The 21,832-nt window shown below is 39.0% G+C and overlaps 1 protein-coding gene across 2 annotated transcripts in view; it reads right to left on the bottom strand.

Moving 5' to 3' along the window:
• The window catches only part of LOC106089617 (speract receptor), a 122,483-nt gene that overhangs the window by 14,376 nt on the left and 86,275 nt on the right, over positions 1-21,832 (bottom strand). For both annotated transcript variants that reach the window (XM_059362705.1, XM_059362702.1), the window contains exons 7-12: positions 15,689-15,939; positions 10,133-10,204; positions 8,152-8,297; positions 7,810-7,957; positions 3,844-3,934; positions 3,572-3,759 (exon numbers count right to left, since the gene is read on the bottom strand). In XM_059362705.1, the coding sequence (XP_059218688.1) occupies positions 3,572-3,759; positions 3,844-3,934; positions 7,810-7,957; positions 8,152-8,297; positions 10,133-10,204; positions 15,689-15,939 (896 nt within the window). The remainder of the gene's footprint in view (positions 1-3,571; positions 3,760-3,843; positions 3,935-7,809; positions 7,958-8,151; positions 8,298-10,132; positions 10,205-15,688; positions 15,940-21,832) is intronic.

Genomic DNA, 21,832 nt, shown 5'->3' with positions numbered 1-21,832 from the left:
AAATAATATAAGTTGGTACACGTTTGTTGTCAGCGGTGGTTAACCCCTTACTAATGCTGGCTACAATTGTGAGGTATCCTGTCATGTTAAAACTTAGAGGTTAGCATGTCCGCCTAAGACGATGAACGAATGATTTCGAATCCTGGCGAGAACATTAGAAAAAATTTTCAGAGGTGGGTAACCCCTTACTAATGGTGGATACATTTGTGAGGTATCCCGCCATGTTAAAACTTCTCTACCAAGTTGTGTCGCTATGCGGCACGCAGATCGGTTATGAACCGGTTTGAACCATACTTAGCACAATTGTTGGAAGTCATACCATAACTTTATTTTTTTTTTAATTGGCTATGACAGAACATATGTTCCACTAGCCGAACGTAGAATAGCGTTCCAAGCGCCTCGATCTTCTGCGCTCATTATAAAATCTCTGACACCAACTTTCGAGGTGTCTCCCACCACTTGATCTTTCCATCGGGCTTTTGGCCTTCTCGGTTTGCGTGTACCACCATGTTTGCCTTCAAAAGACTAATTTGCTGGAGCTTCTTCATCCATTCTGACAACATGACCTAAGCAACGCAGCCATTGTATTTTAATGCGTATAACTATGCTATCGTCGTCATACAGCTCATCTGGTGCTACTAACTACCATGTTTTTTTGTCGCGGCGAAATCTATCAGCCTCAACCCATTACAGGACGTTATCATGTGGAGGCTAAATTTTCCGTCTGTTGGACTAAAAATGTTTTCCTTCCCTCCTCATTTAAATCTCCCTGAACTATTTTGATATCATGGGCGGGGCAGCGGTCATATTCTATCTCTAGGCGCTCGAAGAAAATATCATTGGTCTGTTCGTCCTTGACTTCCGTCGGGACATGGTCACAAATAAGGCTGATGTTGAAGAATTTGGCTTTTATGCGGATTGTGGCTAGCCTCTCTTCCACCAGAGAGTTCCGTTTTTACTATTTCTTTGTCTCTCATAGTATTTCGCATAGTTTTGTGGGATTGCACGTGTATCCCTCGTTGTGGCGAGCCGCCTGACTCCTCCTCTGAGACTCTCTTCTCGAAAATCGTCATACCAAAACACCTCGTACAAAATTGCAGCCAAATCAGATAAGAATTGCGCCCTCTAGAAGCTCAAAAAGTCTAATCGAAAGATCGGTTTATATGGTAGATTTATCAAAATATAGACCAATTTGACCCATTTACAATCCCAACCGACCTACACTAAAACGAAGTATTTGTACAAAATTTCAAGCGCCTAGCGTTACTCGTTGCGTCCTTTTGATAGCCAAACGGACGGACGGATGTTCATGTCTGATCGACTTAAAATTTCATGACTATCAAAAAAATATATATTCTTTATGGGGTCTTAGATGCATATTTCTGGGTGTTAGAAACGGGAGAGGAAATTAGTATACCCCTTAATAAATAATTATTAAAAAATTGTCCTGTGATGTGTTTGTCTAAGCCGGAGAAATTACGGAATTTTTCAAACCCTGAATATATTTACTTTCAAAAAACATCCCACTTCAACGGGAAGCCACCGTGGCGCAGAGGTAAGCATGTCTGTCTATGAACGCTTGGGTTCAAACCCCGTCGTGAACATCAGAAAATTTTTCAGCGATGGTCATCCCCTAAGTAATGCTAGAAACATTTCTGAGGTATCCAGCCATGTTAAAAATTCTCCACCAAGTGATGTCGCTATGCGGCACGGCGTTCGGACTCGAGGTAATACAATCGTTTTAGGGTACTTTCTTATGGTATTTTGTGGTTGCCAAACGTAAGAATATTTGATGTATGGTTCACCATTTGTGGTTCACAACATGCCAACTTCATTCGTTATTATGGACGATAATGCTCAAGAATATGTCTTTAAGGTTGTTAAACCCTGGTTTTTCTAACAAAAACATAGATTTATTGGTCTAATCCTCACGGATCACCGTATTCAAACCCATTGAAAAACTCTCTGAAGCTTTGGGGAGGAGGACAAGTTGAAATTCTGATGAATTATTCCAAAATGTACAAGAATTTTGACTAAATTTTCCCCCGGTTCGCTAAAAAAGTTAGTTGCAAGCCTTACCCCCCAAGTAGAAGAGCAGTACTTACATGAAAGGGTTACCCAAATAGTTATTAGAGTTTACGCACCCCTAAGAACCTTAATAACAACCCGTAGAACTAAAGTCATCCCTTTTTACTTAATACATGAAAAACATAAGTGTGCCGAATTAGCTGTCCAAGCAAAAATTAGATTTAATATTCTCTTGCCTTTATATATATAACTCTGCAACTTATTCGCCATATTTTTATTTATAGTTTTTCATATTTTTCCTCATCATGTCTTAAGGTATTATTAATGACAAATTATGTTTTCTTTTCATTTAATTTCAATAAAACGTCAATTTTCCAAAATTAAAAACTGTGTATCTAACGAGAGATGTGCATCGATTTCTATGATCAATGTCTCATGTTGTTGATTGGTGATGTGGATTTTCGCAAAGGTTATAAGTCCTTTCAGTTTTGCATATGATTTAGAAAGAAAGCAAAAATGTTGAATATTTCCACAAAAATATAACTTAAAGATAATAAACGTAATAGACGTCATTTCATTTTGTCATTTTAGTCATTAGTAGGCAAAATCTCATTCATTCATGATATACATAGGAAATTCTTTTTAAGAAAGAAGTAAAAAAGTCATCGATTTAATGTACACATGGTGCCTTCGGTGTATGTCCATAATGGCATGGGGTGGATTAATATACGCACCTTTTTTTCAACCTCACCTAACCTAATGTACATATGCATACCATGTGTGTTCATACACATGTACATATATGTATGTACCCTGTAGGAAATGTCCATAGTAAATCTATACTGACTTACTATTGACTTTATCACCAGAACTACTGACAAATTGTACCCAAGCCCACGCTTTTTGCTATAGACTTTTTATATGAGGTCAATAGTGACATTGTCAATAGTAAGTCATTAGGGAATATATAGAGACATTGTCGTTAGTATGTCATTAGGGGCATTATATAGAATTTTTTTTTAATAATTTAGTCCGTAATTTATTTGTTTATAATATATATTTAGTAAAGAAAAAATCTTTTATAAAAAGTAAATCTTTGGATAGCTGCCATATGATCCGTCAAAAATTGCTGTGTCCAAATACCTGATGTCGCTTGCGTTCAGCATTATTACTAAGAATCGTCTTCTTCTGCCATGTCTATTAAGTACCAACAAATAAGTTTAAATTGGTTTCTAGAATTTGCACACCAATAAAGTTACATATGGGTCAGCTTATATCACTGAGTAGCATCACTTGCTTAATTTGCAATTTTTTTGTTTGTTTTTTTTTTTTGTTTTTTTTCTCAAAAAGATTTATGAACCAGCGAAATTATTTTCAACAAAATAATTGAGAAAACAAAGAATAAAATATATTACAGTTTGTCGCCTGTCAATAAAAACAATGTGGACAAGATTGTAGACAATGTCAAATATCAAGTTAGTTGACAAAAGTGTTGACTTGGGGACACTTAACCCCAGACTTCTACAGGGTATGTCATACTTACCCTTGTCTGTTTTTGAGCATTCGATTCCTTTTCGTTTTCATGCATCTGTACTTCCCGAAAATCAATTTTCCACAAAAGGCTATCCAGCTCCTGCTCATAGCGCCAATTGCGATAGAGCACCAAGGAGACAATGCCCAGTAAAAGTAAAGCACCTCCAGCTATGCCAGCTGATATTTCACCAGTGTAACCTGTAATGAAGGTAGAGCAAGTGCAGACCCATTACAAACATTGTCCCAACCAAAAGGATTGTGGTAGCCGTAACCATAACCTACTTATGCATTTCTCATCTGCAAATCCACATTTGGGTTCAGCGGCTGGACGTCCTGCGCCCACCCACTCTATTTTGCCATATAAATTGAGATCCTTTGGTGGAGGGGAAAGGAAAACAAAACAAAACAAAAACAAATAGAAGACATCATCATTATGCGGCTCATCCAAGTGTAAAGAACAAAAGTCGTTATTGTTGTTCAACTTAAACAGACAATAAATATTTATGAATGAAAAGCTTACCTGCCTATAGCTCTTTTTTTGGTTTGTGTATTTTTTGTGTATTTTTTTTTGTTTTGATTGTCGTTTTTTGTTTTATTGCAACAACAACAACAACAACAAGTGTTAAGTGGGACATACAAAGGTGTTTTAATTATGATTTTCAAATGGTAAAACAACAACAACAACAACAGAGAAGAAATGAATTATATAAAAAGAAGAAGAAGAGAAAATATGAAAATGAAAAGAGCATTAAGCAGACTCTTTACAGCAAAATGTAAACCGAAAAGAGTTGACATTAACGAGGCCTTTTTTTTTAATTACAGCTTAAACTCTTTTTCTATGGGATTAGGAATGGGGGCTGGGAATGGGAATGTTTAATTTATTCACTTTCACAATGTTATCATACCCTCACTCCATTGGGGGGCTAGTGATATATTATTTTAAATGTAAAATTTATATACAAAAATTTGTCAAAACTTGGTTTATGATTTTCGGAAAAATTAATTAAAAATTTTAAAGTTTTTCATTCCTTTGCGCTTCTTTAGTTTGCTCACAACATTATTTTATTTTGTTGTTGGTTTAAACCAGCTTAGAGCAATGTGATTTTGTTTCTAGTCTCTGTTTCAGAACAAAACAACAAAAACACTTTCAAGAGTCTCCAACATTTGTGGTGTGTTAAATGTATCAAGGGCCGGGCTGTAATGATCGCGATTTCGGCCTTTGCCAGGGGCCTCGTCAGACTGCTATGCACTATAAGAAAAGACCCAACATTTCATTGAAAGGGCACGCCTCTACCATTGCACTGCTCACTAATTAGTGAGTAGGTGGAAGCATGTAATCTTATGGTGGCATAGCAGTCTGACGATGTAATAAACGTTTTTCCCTTTAGATCTTGTTCATACACCGAACATTATGATTGATTACTATTTTCCGACAGCCTTATTTAAAAAAGCGACACCAAGCGGTATCTAGCGAGACTAGTTTTTTATACTATGGTCAGTGCAGTCTGGCCACACCCGAATAAAATAATTCGTAGTCTATTTTACTCGCTATTGATACGCTCCGATTGCATCTTGATAGCACGTTGTCAGTCAAACTTCCTTCCTGTTTCAATCGTCGACTTAAGCACATCATCGGTAAGAGAAATAAATAGTCAGTCGCTGCCTTAGTGTTCTTAGCACGGAGACATATGAAATTAGAAATTGTAAAAGTGTTCGATCTGGTAAGGTGAATTTGTGAGCAAACCTACACAGTTAGTGTGATTTTTAATTTGCTTCCTTATTGAGATCTGCAACGCTCACAGTTATTTTTTGCGAAAAAAGGCTTGGAACAATTCCTCCCTTCCTTCAATCACTTTCATCCACGTGGTTGTAAAGGCTACAAAGAAGAATCTCCAATCGGGATTATATGGGGAATGGGAAGGTATTTGGAATGGGCTTCTAACGTAAGATCTAAATTTAGTGTCAAGTATCTGGTGGCAGCCAAAGACATATGTACCTCCCCAGTTTTTTTTTTTGGAGCCTGTATACGTAGCCACACAAATGCTTCAAGAAGAGCGACTATTTTATAGCGATTCCTTTAAAATATGGCTTCAAATGAAGCTTGACGTTCAATGGAAGCCCGCCAGCTCTGAATTTCTGACAATATTAGAACGGAGTGAAAAAGTGCTGCTAAAAAATCCAACACTCCTTGCAGCCGCGTCTTCATACCGAAGGAGCCATTACAATTAGTGTGTGCTCGAACACATTAACTCCCTGCGTAAAATCATTGAATTATTATTATTCATCGACTTCAAGCGTGCGTTTGACATAGTTTCGAGAACTTTAATGCGGAGCACGCTGTTGAATACGGGCTCCCCTGAACAGATCGTGACACTAATGAGGGAGCTGTATAGGAATGCTCAAGTTTCAGTCCGCTTCAATGTAAAAGAGAGCCGAACTTTCGGGATCGATATAGGAATGAAGCAGGGATGCATCCCTAAGGCATACGCTGGGGCATAAACTACTTCCTCGGAGACATCGACTACTCGGATGACATATGCTTCTTTGCGCATCGCTTTGCGCACATAAAGGCGAAATTGGAACGATTGAATGAAAATGCTGCCAAAGTAGGACCGATGATAAACATAGCAAACACCAAATTGATGAGGATAGGAACATCAAATTTGACACCGCTCTCTATAATAGATCATGTCATTGAAGACGGTGACAACTTCTCTTGTCTTGGCAGCAAAATAACAAAGGACGGCGGATTGGTAGCAGACATACGCGTACGTATCAACAAAGCTGGAAGCGCTTTTCTTAAACTCATCAAATGTTGGAAATGCAGTGACATCTCATATAATACAAAAGTCAGAATCTTCTACAGTAGTGTGAAATCAATTTAATCAACCCATTTATCGTGGAATGGTGCACAGGCTTTTTTTGTTGATGTTGCATGTGGAGGTGGCGATCCTCGTCAAGCTCTTATACATATGGTCAATGGTTATTTGAAGGCGCCAATATCTCGCCGTGTCGTATCGGGCATTGTATCGGTACTACCCGGCCGCTCACTGAGAGTCTCCACTTGATACTGCTGATATCCGCAACCTGTGGACTCTCATCTAAGCTTCTCGTGTAAACGAAGAACACCACTCAGATTGGAGCTCAAAGTTCCAGACTGTGTGATGCTCATAGTAATCCCGTGCCGGCGATTAATTTTTTTAGAAAGGTTTTTTGAAAATTTTATTTTTAAAGAAATTGTTGTCAAATTTATATTTTCATAGAAAATGTTGTCAAAATTATATTTTTGTAGAGAATTTTGTCAAATTTTAATTTTATAGAAATTTTGACCATCCGCACTCCTCCAACGTGCTCCAACGTATACTGAATGCTCAGTCAAAATAAGAAAGGAAAAAAATGTTGTTTGTGACAATGTGTCTATACCAGCGACGAGCACACAATTGCAATTGTTTGCAAGCCTATGGGCCTGCTTGGCATTATTTTCTTCTGTACGTACAAATGTTATATGCAATAGAGTGAGTATTTTTCCCAACCACTGGTCTATACGCTCGGTTACTTACCCATTTTCTTTAAGTTTTAGAGACACAAGAGAATAATTATTGGCCCGTTACACAAATAATCGTTGTGGCTATCGAAGCACTTTTGCAATAAAAGAGTTTTTGGTTTTACAACAAAAGGAAGCCCTTTTTACCATAGATGAAGCTGCTAAAGGGCTTACAATAAACAAAGTTAGCAGCGTTCAATAACACTACGTTTGCTGCTATCCTTTGACATGTTAAAGCGAAACGTTACACGGTGATAATAAAAGCAAAACTTTGTGCTAAAAGTAATTTGTTTATCGTAAAAATGTCCCAAATTCTACGCAATTCTATGGTTATGCCTTCTGTAACTGCCGACAAAATTAAAATATCTTTATTTGCCTGTTTGGGTATGAAAAATTTCCGACTTTGGGCGGAAAACGTTTTTGTAGCAACTTTCATTCGTCTGCTTAAAAAAAAATGAGGATACCTCTTTTCTATCTCGAACTAGAATTTTTCAGGCAGACAGCTCTATTCTTGGGTATTTTTCTAGCCATTTGTTGTTAATGGGTTAAAGAAAATTTTATTTTTATACAGAAGGTTGTAACATTTTTTTTAATCTATTTATGAAGATTTTTCTCATGATATCCCTTGATTTAAGAGTGAGGGTATATAACATTTGATATTGAAAGGTTTTAAGTCTTAAAATTTAGAATTCGTATCTACTTACAGGCAATTTATCACTTTGGGTCTGACTAAAAGTACCCACAGGCATCAGACCAGGAACTGTTTTATTCTTCAGATTGCATGTAAGACCACGCGCTAATACTGTATAATTGCCAGCAGCATCACCATTTTCATCGATGTAAACATGGTAACTGAAAAAAAAACACAAAATTGTTGTACAATTCCAATGATTAATCAAAAAAAAAATCATAAAATTAAGAAAATTAAAATATAAAAAATTTTATCTCAAAAACCATTTCTTTTAAATTTGCTGGCGTTAATTTTATGTTAGAAAAATTTAATTTTTATTTTTCGTTTTACTTTTTGCTTTCCAGCTCATACTCACCCCATAGCACTGCGATATTTAGTGCCTTTAATAGCTTCAATTATGGCTGTGCCATTGCGTGGCCTGCCGCCATGACGTAGAACTTTAATCAGAGCTTTTGCATACAAGTGAACAGCATCGTAGAGATATGCTGCCTCAGCACTTATCTGTAAAACAAGGATAACCAACGGCATAAAGCAGCATCAACAAACCAAAAAAAAAAAAAAAAACGCACAAAAATCCAACGATGAAATACCATCGAAGGACATGGTAGACAAGCGTAAATCTATGAATTTGATACAAAAACACACACACACACACACGCAATCGCACTCGCACTTATTCACCAACAAGCATATTACAATGACTTTATCGCCATAAACTGAGAAAAAAAAATATTAGTAAAATTAATCTATTAGTTAAGAGATTTTAACTTTTTTGTAAAAAATATTGAAATTTTTTTAAGTGTATAGCGCCTTGTTTTAGAACGACTAAATAAAATTAAATATTAAGCCCTGCTTCAAAAAAAGCCTAGAGCACCGTACTCAATGGTCGTTAATCAATTTGACACAGGTGTTGATGGAGATACATGGTGTATCAGAAATCGCGATCCGCCATGCCTGTTAAAGTGTTTTAGAAAATAACACACACACTTGCCTAACTTTTATAAGTTCTTTGCTAAGCTATTCTTTGAAGACAAAGCATTGAATATGATCTCGAGTTAGAATATGTTTGAAAAAATTTAAATAATTTATATTGAAGTTTGGCAAAGTCGAAACGCATCAAATATTTAGATACAGCTGCCATATAGGCCGATCACCCCATAAAGGGTCTGAAGGCCACAAAAGCTTTATTTTTTATCCGATTTCGCTGAAATTTGAAATAGTAAGCAGTTTAAGGCCTCCCAACATCGGAACCAAATATGGTACAGATCGGACTATATTTAGATATAGCTGCCATATAGACCGATTTGCCGATAAAGGATCTGAAGGCCATGAATGGCCTTCAGATCCTTTAATTTGTTAAAATAATTAATTGTTAAAATAATTTAACAAATTATTTTTTTTTTTAATTTTTTGTAAATATTTTTATTTTATATTCTAAAGTGTTGTTTTTAAAATTTTTTCGATTGTTTAGGTTAGGTTGAAGGGAGGGTGCCCATGCCACTATGGACATACACCTATGCCAGTAATCGGGTTGTTGTGCGCTTTATGAAATAAAAAAAAAACCTCTTCGATTACAAAAAATTATATTTTTATACAGTTTTACTAATAAATTGTTTTTATATTGGGTTGCCCAAAAAGTAATTGCGGATTTTTCATATAGTCGGCGTTGACAAATTTTTTCACAGCTTGTGACTCTGTAATTGCATTCTTTCTTCTGTCAGTTATCAGCTGTTACTCTTAGCTTGCTTTAGAAAAAAAGTGTAAAAAATGTTTATTTGATTAAAGTTCATTCTAAGTTTTATTAAAAATGCATTTACTTTCTTTTAAAAAATCCGCAATCACTTTTTGGGCAAACCAATATATTTTTTTGTCACTTTTTTTCAGTGTATCCATCAACAACATAGCCACCAAGCAAACCAAGAGCTGCTGCTAGGATATCGAATACATGAGGTTACTTTACAAAAGCTATTAAAATTAGGTTTATGGAGTGGTTCTATTTAAATATCCACCATCCATTCTTCGAGCCAGCCACACAACCATGCAAGCAATGTTTCAGTATCGTTTCAACATCACCGACCGACTTCAGCATCATTGTATTGTCAAGTCTGGCCAAAAAATCAACAACAAAAAAAAAAAACAAACGGAGATGCCAATGATAATGACTGGCTGTGTGTGCGTCTATTTCCCTTCTGTGCAGTGCTATTTGGCTACTCCTCCATCACTAGCTAGTGCTGCCATTGCTGCTGATGATGATGATGATGGCGATGATGACGATGATCATGGTGCTGCTGATAATGTGTCAATGTGCAATGTTTTTTTCTTAAGTTGGTACTAACCTGTTTGGTGCCTCCAAATAAACCCAAGGGATTGGGGAAGTTAAATGGTGGCAGTTCCATGTACTTGTTAACCTAGTAGCGCAGGGAGAGAAGAGAGAGAAGATAGAGAGAGAGGAAAGAGAAGAAAGACATGAAGCTATCAAAAATTGCTTTTAAATAATGATTAATGGCAGTGGTATTGGCCCAAAACAAGACAAAACAAATACAGAATATAAAGGCGGCGTTGCAATAGTACCTCCCACCAAATTGCCTTTCCTACCCTTTTCCAATAGCGTGGTTTTGGTTTCCCTTTTTAATGTGTTATTAATTATCCTTGATGTTTGTTTTGAATTGTGTACGAATAGGAACATGTATTTTTATAAGGATGCTGTTCATATTTTTACTGTTGGCTTCATTGTTTTGCAGTTTAGAGAATCCAAGGGAAGTTTAATAGAAACTCAGAATTTAATGTAGTGAAGACTAGTTAGAGAAATGTGTCTGCGAGGGAGGATAATGCTTAAGATAAGAACAAGAATTTTGTAATCACCGGGAATCGCAAGTGGAGTCTTTGCCACATGGGTACTTTTTTTGACCCTTATTCAGTTGGGAAATGAAGCGGTTCATTTGTCAACGCTGTAAAGCAAACATTCCATTAAGGAACAGGAGATACTTCTCTCACTTCGATTAAAGTTTAAACGCAATGATAGGGGGCCTCCTTTTTTATGCCAAATCCGAACGGCGTGCCGCATAGCGACTCCACTTGGTAGAGAAAATTTAACATGGCAGAATATGTAGCAAGCATGGGTAAGGGGATAACCAACGGTGAACATTTTTTGTGATGTTCACGACAGGATTTGAACTCAGGCGAACATGCTAGCCTCTGCGCCAAGGTGGCCTTCCAACATTCTAAAGCCGGAAATTCGTGATTCTCCATATCATCCTTGTTGTGCCTGCAGCCAGACCTCCGCATTTATACTTTACGCGGTTGCGTTCAGGTTCATCCTCTTTATGCGCAGTACTCATCGCCGCTTCCCAGTTCTTCTCATTTTCCAACATTCTCTGGAGTAGTGTTCCAGACGAAACGTCGCAATGCCTGTTTGCAACTTCCTGCGTTTTCGTCCCAGCACTCGAAGTGGAACTTCTAGTTCCTCATAAATGCAATTGCTAGGAAAGCATTTTTCGAGATTGGGAAGACTAGGATAGGCAGATATCCTCATATTGAGACATCAGGCAGTGCAGTGGCTTTCTCAATATTGGGAAGACTACAATAAACAAATATCCTAATACTAAAATATCAGGCTGCGCAGTGAGAAGAGACCCAATACAGCCAAACAAACAGGGACCCGACGACGCACCCATCACTGACTTCAAGATTCGGAAGACTAGGATAGGTAAAGATCGCAGCTCAGCGACAGGAGTCTCAATGCAACCTAACGATTAGGGAGCCGACGATGGTACCATCACCTACTCCCAAGAAGCCCATTTACTTAAGATTTGGAAGACTAAGATATCCAACTAAGATAGTCCTAGTATTGAAACATGAGGCAGCATAGGGAATAAATACTCAATACAATCTAACGAACAGGGACCTGACGATGGAACCATTACCAACTTTATAAAGATTCGGAGGACTAGGATAGGCAAAGAACCTAAAACGATGACATCAGGCAGTACAGCGACAGGAAAGTCAATGCAGTCTAAAGAACAGGGAGCAGACGATGAGATCATCACCTACACCCAAGATACCCATCTTCTGCCACCCAGATAAACCACCACCGGAGCGAGACTGCTACACACGCTCTGATGGAGAAAATCAGCAAGGGTAAGATTCATATTGCCTTAATTCAGGAGCCATGGACGACCTAGAACAAAGTTTCTGGACTGAACCAATTCAACTACCAATTATTCTATGCTAACACTGGTATTCGGCCGAGGAGCACTGCGTTATTTGTCATAAAAATTTGAACAGTGGTGAGACAGGGAGTTGGTGGAGCATACCTGGCATCACTTTATCTGCCTTTCGACTCTCCGACACCGCCAGCCACGTTGGAGCAGCCACGGCTGGTGAGGAGAGCAAGACAGACAGGAAATGAGGTACTAATAGGGTGCGATGCGAACTCTAACCACATTTCGTGGGCCAGTACCAACACTAGTAAGCGGGGTCAAACCCTGGCAGAGTTCTTGAATACTAACGACCTAATAACACCGCTACCTTTGTTAATAGGATTAGGGAGGATGTGTAAGATGTGACGATATGTTCGGAAAATCTAATCGATGAGGTTGAGGATTGGAGAGTCTCCATGGAACACTCTTTCTCTGACCACGGCCAGCGCCGACTCCGATAAGCTTCCGGAATAAGATGAAAACCAACAGAGCACATCGTAAAAAAACGGAAGTTTATTGAGATGTGTATTACACACGACTCAAGGAATACAATGAAATTACAAGAATGGTAAAATGTGCCTCCTGGAAGCTTTTCTGCGAACAGGTCTAACGCTATCGACGCCGGCAAGATAAAAAGGTTTCTCTCAAAAACCCATGTCCAGACTAAATCTTTAATAGACGACATGGGAGTTAGAGCAGAGGCTTTTGATGAAAACCCATTTTCCAGGATACTCACGGGAACAATGATGTTGACCGAAGGTTTATAATTACGAAATTCATGGTGAAGGAATCTTTGAGGAGCTTCAGGCCATTTAAGTTAGCCGGACCCGATGGAATATTTCCGGCGTTACTACAGAAAGAGGCAGACTATCTGGCGCCCCACCTGGCCAATATTTTCATAGCGTGCCTGGGACTTTCATATACTCCGAAAGCCTGGCAGGAGGCAAGGGTGGTATTTATACCCAAGACCGGCAAGGCAAGTTATGCGAAACCAAAGGCCAACAGACCTATAAGCCTTACGTCCTTTCTACTCAAAACCATGGAACGTATTGTGGACACCATGATAAAGAGTAGGACATTCAGCGAACTGCTCAAATACAAACAGCATGCCTATGTCAAGGGAAGGTCTGTGGAGACTGCCCTGTACGAGGTTGTGCATAAAATAGAAGAAACCTTCGATGCCAAAACGTACACACTGGCGGTCCAATCCTTAAACCATATGCTAAGGAACAGGTGGATAAATTGTGTGTCCCATGACATGAATACAAGGGAGAAAGTGGCACAAGGCACGCCACAGGAGGGCATTTTATCGCCACTCCTATGGTTAACCACCATTAATGACCTATAACGGATGCTGACTGAGGAGGGATTTGAGCCCGTCTGCTACGCCGACGATGTTACAATACTTCTAAGGGGTAAAGATATGAACGAGCATATGGCATATGACTGGGCTAGACCCAGAGGTCTCAATGTTAACCCAGAGAAGACTGAAATATGCCTGTTCACGAGGAAGACGAACGTGGGCCAATTTAACGTACCACGTTTCCTCAATAAGACGATTTCGATATCTGACAAGTTTAAATACTTAGGTGTGATCTCGGAAAGGAAACTGAATTGGAAGTGTCACATTCAGGAGCGTACTGAGAAGGTTCACAAATGTTGGGCACTATGTAGACGGGCCGTAGGTTCGAAATGGGGCCTGAGTCCGAGGATAGTCCACTGGCTCTACAGGAGCGTGATTAGACCAATACTTATTTACGCCTCAGTTGTTTAGTGGACTCCAATGGAGAAAAAGTACAACATAAGGACCATTCAATAGGTTCAGAGAACATGTTGTCTTGGCATAGGCGGAGCGATGAGGACAACGCCCACTATGGCACTGGAGACTATTGACATACAGATTAAGTGTGAGGCAGAATGGATTGAGGATGGGAGCAGCTCATACCATCGCGGTACAATCGAGGCGACGATAGGAAACCTGGAAGGAAGGGAAGAGGTTCCCGATCGGATACCTGAGGTGAACCTTTAAGTCGAGTACGAGTCACTGCTGCCTAGTATTGCCATCTGGAAGATCATGTTACACGGACGGATCAAAGCTAGAGGACAGAGTGGGCCTGGGGGACTGAGATCTGTTTTAGACTGGCTGTCCATAATACGGTCCTGCAGGCAGGGGATCAGATCGTGAGAAGACGAGGCTATTACCGAAAGGAAGTAAGAAGGAGGTCAGTATAGCTATTGGTATCATTACTGAACACATAGGACTACGAGTTCACTTATGTAAAATCGGTGCGGCAAGTGAAAGCATGTGTAGGACATGCAGATGATGATGACGTTGAAGTATTTCCTTTGTCATTGCCCGGCTTTCGCATCTAACAGCTACCAGCACTTTTTCTTGATTTTGTAAGTAGCACAGAGTTCCTAACATAGATTTTCTTTCTTGAGGTTACTTTTTTTTGTAGTTAGAGCGATTACTGGCTTAGATGTGTGCCCATAGTGGCATGGTGCGGATTAATATCTGCATCCTCTTTTGAACCTAACCTAAAGCATTTGCCATTTCTATGTAGGTATTTCCGGAAGTATCCATTGCCTGTCAACATCTGTGTAGAGTGATAGTCAACATCTCCGGGTTTCCTATCTCTCCACGTCCGTACATTGAGGATGAGTCGACGCGACCACCTGGACCAACCCTCCTCTATCCACTTTTGCTGGCCACGGAATCTCTTTCAATCGCACCCTCTCTCTCTCTCTCTAGGTGATGCACCTCACGGTATAGAGCTTCGCCTGTAGATAAGCCGTAACCATTCCAGCTTTTACAAGGCTGCATGCTGCGCCACTATCCTGTAGGAGGATATGACCTTTAAAGTGGCCGTCCCCTATACCGAGAGCAAGGATTTCGCTCGACATGCTGTCTGCTGTATCTGGCCTTATATTTTGCTATTGCATGTCGGCGTTAAGGCGGCGCCTGTTCGGCAGAGGCCCACCTACTTTTGCGATCAGCCGACTGAGTTGCGCCGGTATTTTCACGGCCTTTGTTCCACTGGGATATCTCTTCTTGTTAGGAGTAGCAACTTCGTCTTCTGCATTACTTTTTTTTAATTCCTAATTATCTAGAGAAATTTTCCTATATATAACTTGTATTCCTGTTTGAAGAAATTATTGTGTCCTAGCAGTTATCATCTTCTACACAAGCATACCCACATTTATTCTTCCCCACTACATCAGGAAAACCAAACACAAATCGCTGACATAATTTTTTCATATTCATTAAACAACCGATGGGCAGCATAGGCTAATAAGCCAACATTTTTAGATTAACCCCGCCACCCTCACATAGAAAGTACCAAAGTGTACGGGATTTTTAATTTTTTTGTTTTTCTTTCTGGCAATTTGATTACGTATTCATGTTGATGGAAACCACACATGTGGACCATAAGCTGCCAGCAAATTACATTAAGAATACATTTCTATTAAGAAAGCCCACAATAGGTTAGCTGCCTTCACATGCATATCTGGATGTCATGATAAATGGCCACTAAATTAGTGGCCTCCTCTCAAAAATGGCCTATGGCACAACATGGCCTCTGGACTTTGTTTAGCATCCCATTAAAGCTTTACATTCCGTATCTGTTTTGTTTTCGTTTGCTTTGATTACCCCCAATGTAAGAAGCAAACATTTGCACATTTCACACTTACCTCCTTGGCAAATTCGGCAAATTTTATGGATGCTGTGGGAAATATGGCCAAATATGATTGGAAAGCCAACTCAGCTCGCGTATCCCGCTTCTCCAGCAGCAGACCACGCAAATATTTGTCCGGCTTGGAGGGATCATATTGTTCGATATCCACACCCAACACAAAGTAATCGCCTTCGTCCAATAGGCCTCTGTTGTAGAGGGCTACCATCAGGCCCACATGCTCATAATAATGGCCCAATATAAGATAAACTAAACAAAAAAAAAAAAATAAAAAATAAAAGCGACCAACAATAAGTTTCACATTTTATTTGTGACATGGAAGGACAAAGGACCTTTACTGAACCAACGGCCAAGGCAATGATCCTTAAATAAGTAATTAAGTGTAAATATCATAAAAATGTATAGAGAAGATGGACATGAAGGCCAGCGACCGATAATAACTTCATTTAAGCGCCACAGCTTTGCCATACACAGCCACCAAATGACGTAGTCGGGTGTTGTAAAAGTGATTTTTTATATCCTTGATGAATGGATTTGCTACTCTGCTGCGCAAATGAATAGCCATGTTCAAGAGATGTGTTTTTTTTTCTGTAGCATTGCAAATAGAAACAAAGTCCTTTATATATCCTTGCAACATTTAACTCATGCTGCTTTTAATCTGAATTAATGCAAATTTCGTTTTTTTTTCTCCATTACATGCCGGGTACCTTGATTTGGATTCTTTCATATCAACATTCACGAGTTTTTAATTATCTTTAATGAGCATGGTTTTGAATGTTGTATGCAAGTAATTAAAACCAAATTGGAGGTATTAATGACTGGCGAAGAAATACGAGGGTTGGGAAATGCATAATCTATCTACTCGAAAAAGTCTACGTTTTAACAGCAGCAATACTTAAGAATACTTGGAGGCAAACGGCAGCGCAGAGGTTAGCACGTCCGCCTATGACGCTGAACGCCTGGGTTCGAATCCTGACGAAAACATCAGCGGTGGTTTTCCCCTCCCAATGCTGGCAACATTTGTGGGTACTATGCCATGTAAAACTTCTCTCCAAAGAGGTGTCGCACTACGGCACGCCGTTCGGACTCGGCTATAAAATGGAGGCCCTTATCATTGAGCTTGAACTTGAATCGGACTGCACTCATTGATATGTGAGAAATTAGCCCCTGTTCCTTAGTGGAATGTTCATGGGCAAAATTTGCAATTTGCAAATACTAAAGAAGAAGAAAATAAACGTGTATTCGCAAACTTACTCTAAGATCACACGAAGATTTTGTCAGTGTGTTTACACCAGAGAACAGATTGCTACCAATGCCCTGCAGGACCTTGAACCGGCCCTAAAGTGGTGATCTCACCGGTTTTCCGTAACCAGTGACTGGTCTCCTGACTATCCATATTACCGGTGATTTTTATATGGGCATGTCATACCTAGGGACCAATAATTTTGAACCGGTCATTTCGTCGGTTTAAAAAACTGGTCATTTCACTGATTTGAAAAAAAAAACAGATCAGTCATTTCACTGGTTTGAAAAAAACGGCAATTTCTCCGGTTTAAAAAGCCCACCACTTTAACGGCGTTAAGAAACCAGTCATATCCCCATTAAGCCAAACACATCACTTCACCTGTTTGGAAAATTTTTTAATAATTGTTTTTTAGAATATTTGTTTCATACAAAAAAAATGAACAATAAATGAAATCAAAGCAACACAATTTAGAATAATTTGAAAACGTAAAAAAATTAATTTGATACTTAATTTTTAAATATTGTTTTTTTTTTCATTAAATATAAGCAGTTGCGTTATCCTTCTATCATTTATCGATGGTGGAATTACTTCTAAAAAAAGAGTAAAAAATATTTAAAGTTTTGCATCATTTGCATTTAGCAAATTTTGAACATTAAGCAAATATTGGTTGCCCAATAAGTAATTGCGGATTTTTTAAAAGAAAGTAAATGCATTTTTAATTAGACTTAGAATGAACTTTAATCAAATATACTTTTTTACACTTTTTTTCTACGGCAAGCTTAAAGTAACAGCTGACAACTGACAGAAGAAAGAATGCAATTACAGAGTCAGAAGCTGTGAAAAAATTTGTCAACGCCGACTATATGAAAAATCCGCAATTACTTTTTGGGCAACACAATATTTGCGCACTTACCTGCTTGCATATCACCTTCGTTTGAAATTAAAATACAGACTGATATAATTTGTCAAACTTCACTGAGCACTAGTAACGGTTTATGTTGTTTCTATTATTTTGGTATGTTTTGTTCGAAGCAAAAAACAGTAAGAGTGTGCTAAGTTCGGCCGGGCCGAATCTTATATACCATCCACCATGGATCGAATTTGTCGAGTTCTGTGCGCGGTATCTCTTTTTAGGCAAACAAGGAATATTGAATAAAAACTGTTATGCTATTGGAGCTATATCAAGTTATAGTCCGATTAGGACCATACATGAATGCCAAACATTGTAGAAGCCATTGTGTTCGATTTCAGTTCATTCGGATAAGAATTGCACCTAATAGGCTCAAGAAGCAAAGTCGGAAGATAGGTTTATATGGGAGCTGTATCAAGCTCGATCGATGATCGATTCAGACCATATTAGACACGTATGTTGAAAGTCATGAGAGAAGCCGTTGCTCAAAATTTCTGCCAAATCGGACGAAAATTGTGCCCTCTAGAGGCTCGAGAAGTCAAGATCCCAGATCGGTTTATATGGCAGCTATATCAAATCATGTACCGATTTGCGCCATACTTGCACAGTTATTGGAAGGCATAAAAAAACACCTCGTGCAAAATGTCAGCCAAATCGGATGCGAATTGCGCGCTCTATTGGCACAAGAAGTCAAGATCCAAAATCGGTTTATATGACAGCTATACCAAATTATGGACCGATTTGAATCATACTTAGCACAGTTATTGGAAGTCATAGCGAAACACGACATGCAAAATTTCAGTCAAATCGGAGGTGAATTGCGGCCTTTATTGGCTCAAGAAGTCAAGATCCAAGATCGGTTTATATGGCAGCCATATCAAAACATGGACCGATTTGGCCCATTTACAATCCCAACCGACCTGCACTAATAAGAAGTATTTTCACAAAATTCAAGAGGCTAGCTTTACTCCTTCGAAAGTTAGCGTGCTTTTGACAGACAGACGGACGGACGGACGGACAGACGCACGAATATGGCTAGATCGACTTGAAAATGACGATCAGATGCTCATTTCGAGGTGTTACAAACAGAATGACGAAATTAGTATACCTCATCCTATGGTGGAGGGTATAAAAAAAACTTATCTAGAGCAACGTCATGTTTTTTTATAATACGATGCGTGTACAACAAGAAAAGCAATAGAAATAACGATTGCGTACTCACAAAAAAACCAACTGTCCCCAATATAGAGACATTTATACCGGTGTTTTCACCTTAAAGCAGCCAATGCAAATTTTGCCCAAGAACATTTCACTAAGGAACAGGGGCAAACTTCTCACATATCAATAAGTGCTGTCCGATTCAAGTTTAAGCTCAATGATAAGGGGCCTCCCTTTTATAGCCTAGTCCGAACGGCGTGCCGCAGTGCGACACCTCTTTGGAGAGAAGTTTTACATGGCATAGTACCTCACACATGTTGCCAGCATTAGGAGGGTGATTAGACCAATACTTACTTACGCCTCTGTAGTTTGGTGGACTGCTATGGAGAAAAAGTGCAACATAAGGACCAGAAATCATGTTGTCTTGGCATAGGCGGAGCGATGAGGCTCACGCCCACTAGGGCACTGGAGACTATTCTAGATATCCGACCCATCGACATACAGATTATGTGTGAGGCAGCCACTGCGGCTATGAGATTTAAGGCGATGGGATAATGGATTGAGGATGGGAGCAGCTCATACCATCGCGGTATAATCGAGGCGACATTAGGAAACCTGGAAGGAAGGGAAGAGGTTTCCGATTGGATACCTGAGATGAACCTTGAAGTCGAGTGCGAGGCACTGCTGCCATCCGCACAGTCTTGAATTGACGGAACCCTAGTATTGCCATCTAGAAGATCATGTTACACGGATGGATCAAAGCTAGAGGACAGAGTGGGACTGGGGGTTTTCGTTGAGAACCCTGCAGGCGGAGATCTGGGCGATCACGGAATGCGTGTAGTGGTGTGGTGCTAACGCGAGGACGTCAAGTGTGAACATCTTTACCGACAGTAAAATTGCCATGAGGGCAATAACAACCAGGACGGTAAGGTCACGAACAGTCTTGCAGTGTAAGAAGGAGATTAACGTCTTCTCTAAGGACGGCAAAATCCGCATCGTTTGAGTGTCGGGCCATAACGGAGTAAGAGGGAAATGAAAGGCCAAACGATTTGGCGGTGAAGGCCAGTGGACTACCGTCAATAAACTTGGTTAGCCTTTCGGGTTGACGAAGTCCGAGTTAAGGGAGTGGGCGACGAATGCGGCGAAAATTCTATGGGGGGATCCAGATCGTGAGAAGACGAGGCTATTACTGAAGAAAGCAAGAAGGAGGTCAGTATAGCTATTGGTATCATAACGGGACACATAGGACTATGAGCTCACTTATGTAAAATCGCTGCAGCAAGTGATAACATGTGCGGGGAAGATGATGAGACGTGGGAGCACTTCCATTGTCATTGTCCGGCTTTCGCGTCTAACAGATACCGGCACTTAGGTGGAAACACAATACCAGACATGAACCAACTTAGGAGAGTCATATTGAAAACAGTTAAGGATTTTGTAAGTAGCACGGAATTCCAAACTTAAAATTTTCTTTTTAGAGGTTACTTTGTAGTTTTCAGAGCACACAACAAGCCGAATTAGGTATATGTCCATAGTGGCATGGGGCGGATTAATATCTGCACCGTCTTTTCAACCCAAAAAAAAAAAAAAAAGTTTCCGCTACCATTAGAAAATTATTGAAAAAACCACAAAAAATTTTTATACCCACCACCGCAGGATTCATTTAGTCATTCCGTTTGCATCACATCGAAATACCAATTTCCGACCCTACAAAGTATATATATTTCGGATCGTCGTAAAATTCTAAGACGATTTAACGATGTCAAAAATGGAGATATTGAGCTTCAATTTGGAACAGATATGTCTTTTTGATGCACGCTGGTTAAGTTCATGAACGGGCCAAATCGAACCATATTTGGATATAGCTGCTATATAGACCGATTTTCCGATAAAAGGGCTAGTGCCCATAAAAACTTCAGTTTTCATCCAATTTGCTAAAATTTTAAAAAGTGAGTAGTTTTAGGCCACCCGATATAGCTGCCCTATGGATCGATCTCCCGATAAAGGGTCTGAAGAACATTAAACCTTAATTTTTTTACCGATTTCGCTGAAATTTGAAACAGTGAGTAGTTTCAGGCCTCTCAACTTCGAAGCTTAATATGATTCAGATCGGACTATATTTAGATATAGCTGCCATATAGACCGATCTGCCGATTGTGACCAATTTTCATTAGATTGTGACGAAAGGGTGTTTACATATATACCCGTGGTGGTGGGTGTCCAAAGTTCAGCCCGGCCGATCTTAATGCCTTTTTACTTGTTTTCTTTTTGTGACTCGATTCGTTTGCCAATTCAATGAAAACAGCTGTTTTCCCTTTATAAAATCAGCTGTTCTCAATATATTGGTGAACGAATCGAGTGAAAAAGAGAAGAAAAAAACTGGTGTTCTATGCCGTTATTGTTTATTTTTATACTTAAGATTCAATAAACAAATGATTTAATCAATTAATTTTTTTTATTAAAAGTTGCCTAAATTGAAATCACGATCGCAATTAAAAAAAGATTAAGATTCAAAATGATTGAATCAATTAAATTTTTAATTGACAATGGCAAATTCAATGACAATTTCAATAACGATCGTAATTGAAAAATAAATCCGGAATCAATTAAAAAATTATTGATTTAATTAATTTTATAATTGAATTCATTTTTATTTTCAATTAAATTTTTAATTGAAAAAAATTTCGTGATGTTTTTTTTCAGTGTAGTAATGTTGCAAATGCAAGTAATGTTGCAAATGCATTCATTGTTTTGATGATTGTTTCTTCTTCTTCTCCGGTTGTAACACCTTGAAATATTCGTCTAAGACGCCATAGAGTACATATATT

Source organism: Stomoxys calcitrans, chromosome 1, assembly GCF_963082655.1.
Source record: "Stomoxys calcitrans chromosome 1, idStoCalc2.1, whole genome shotgun sequence".
Classification (NCBI taxonomy): domain Eukaryota; kingdom Metazoa; phylum Arthropoda; class Insecta; order Diptera; family Muscidae; genus Stomoxys; species Stomoxys calcitrans.
The sequence above is the reverse complement of the archived record's forward strand: the minus strand, read 5'-3'. Positions and strand labels throughout refer to the sequence as shown.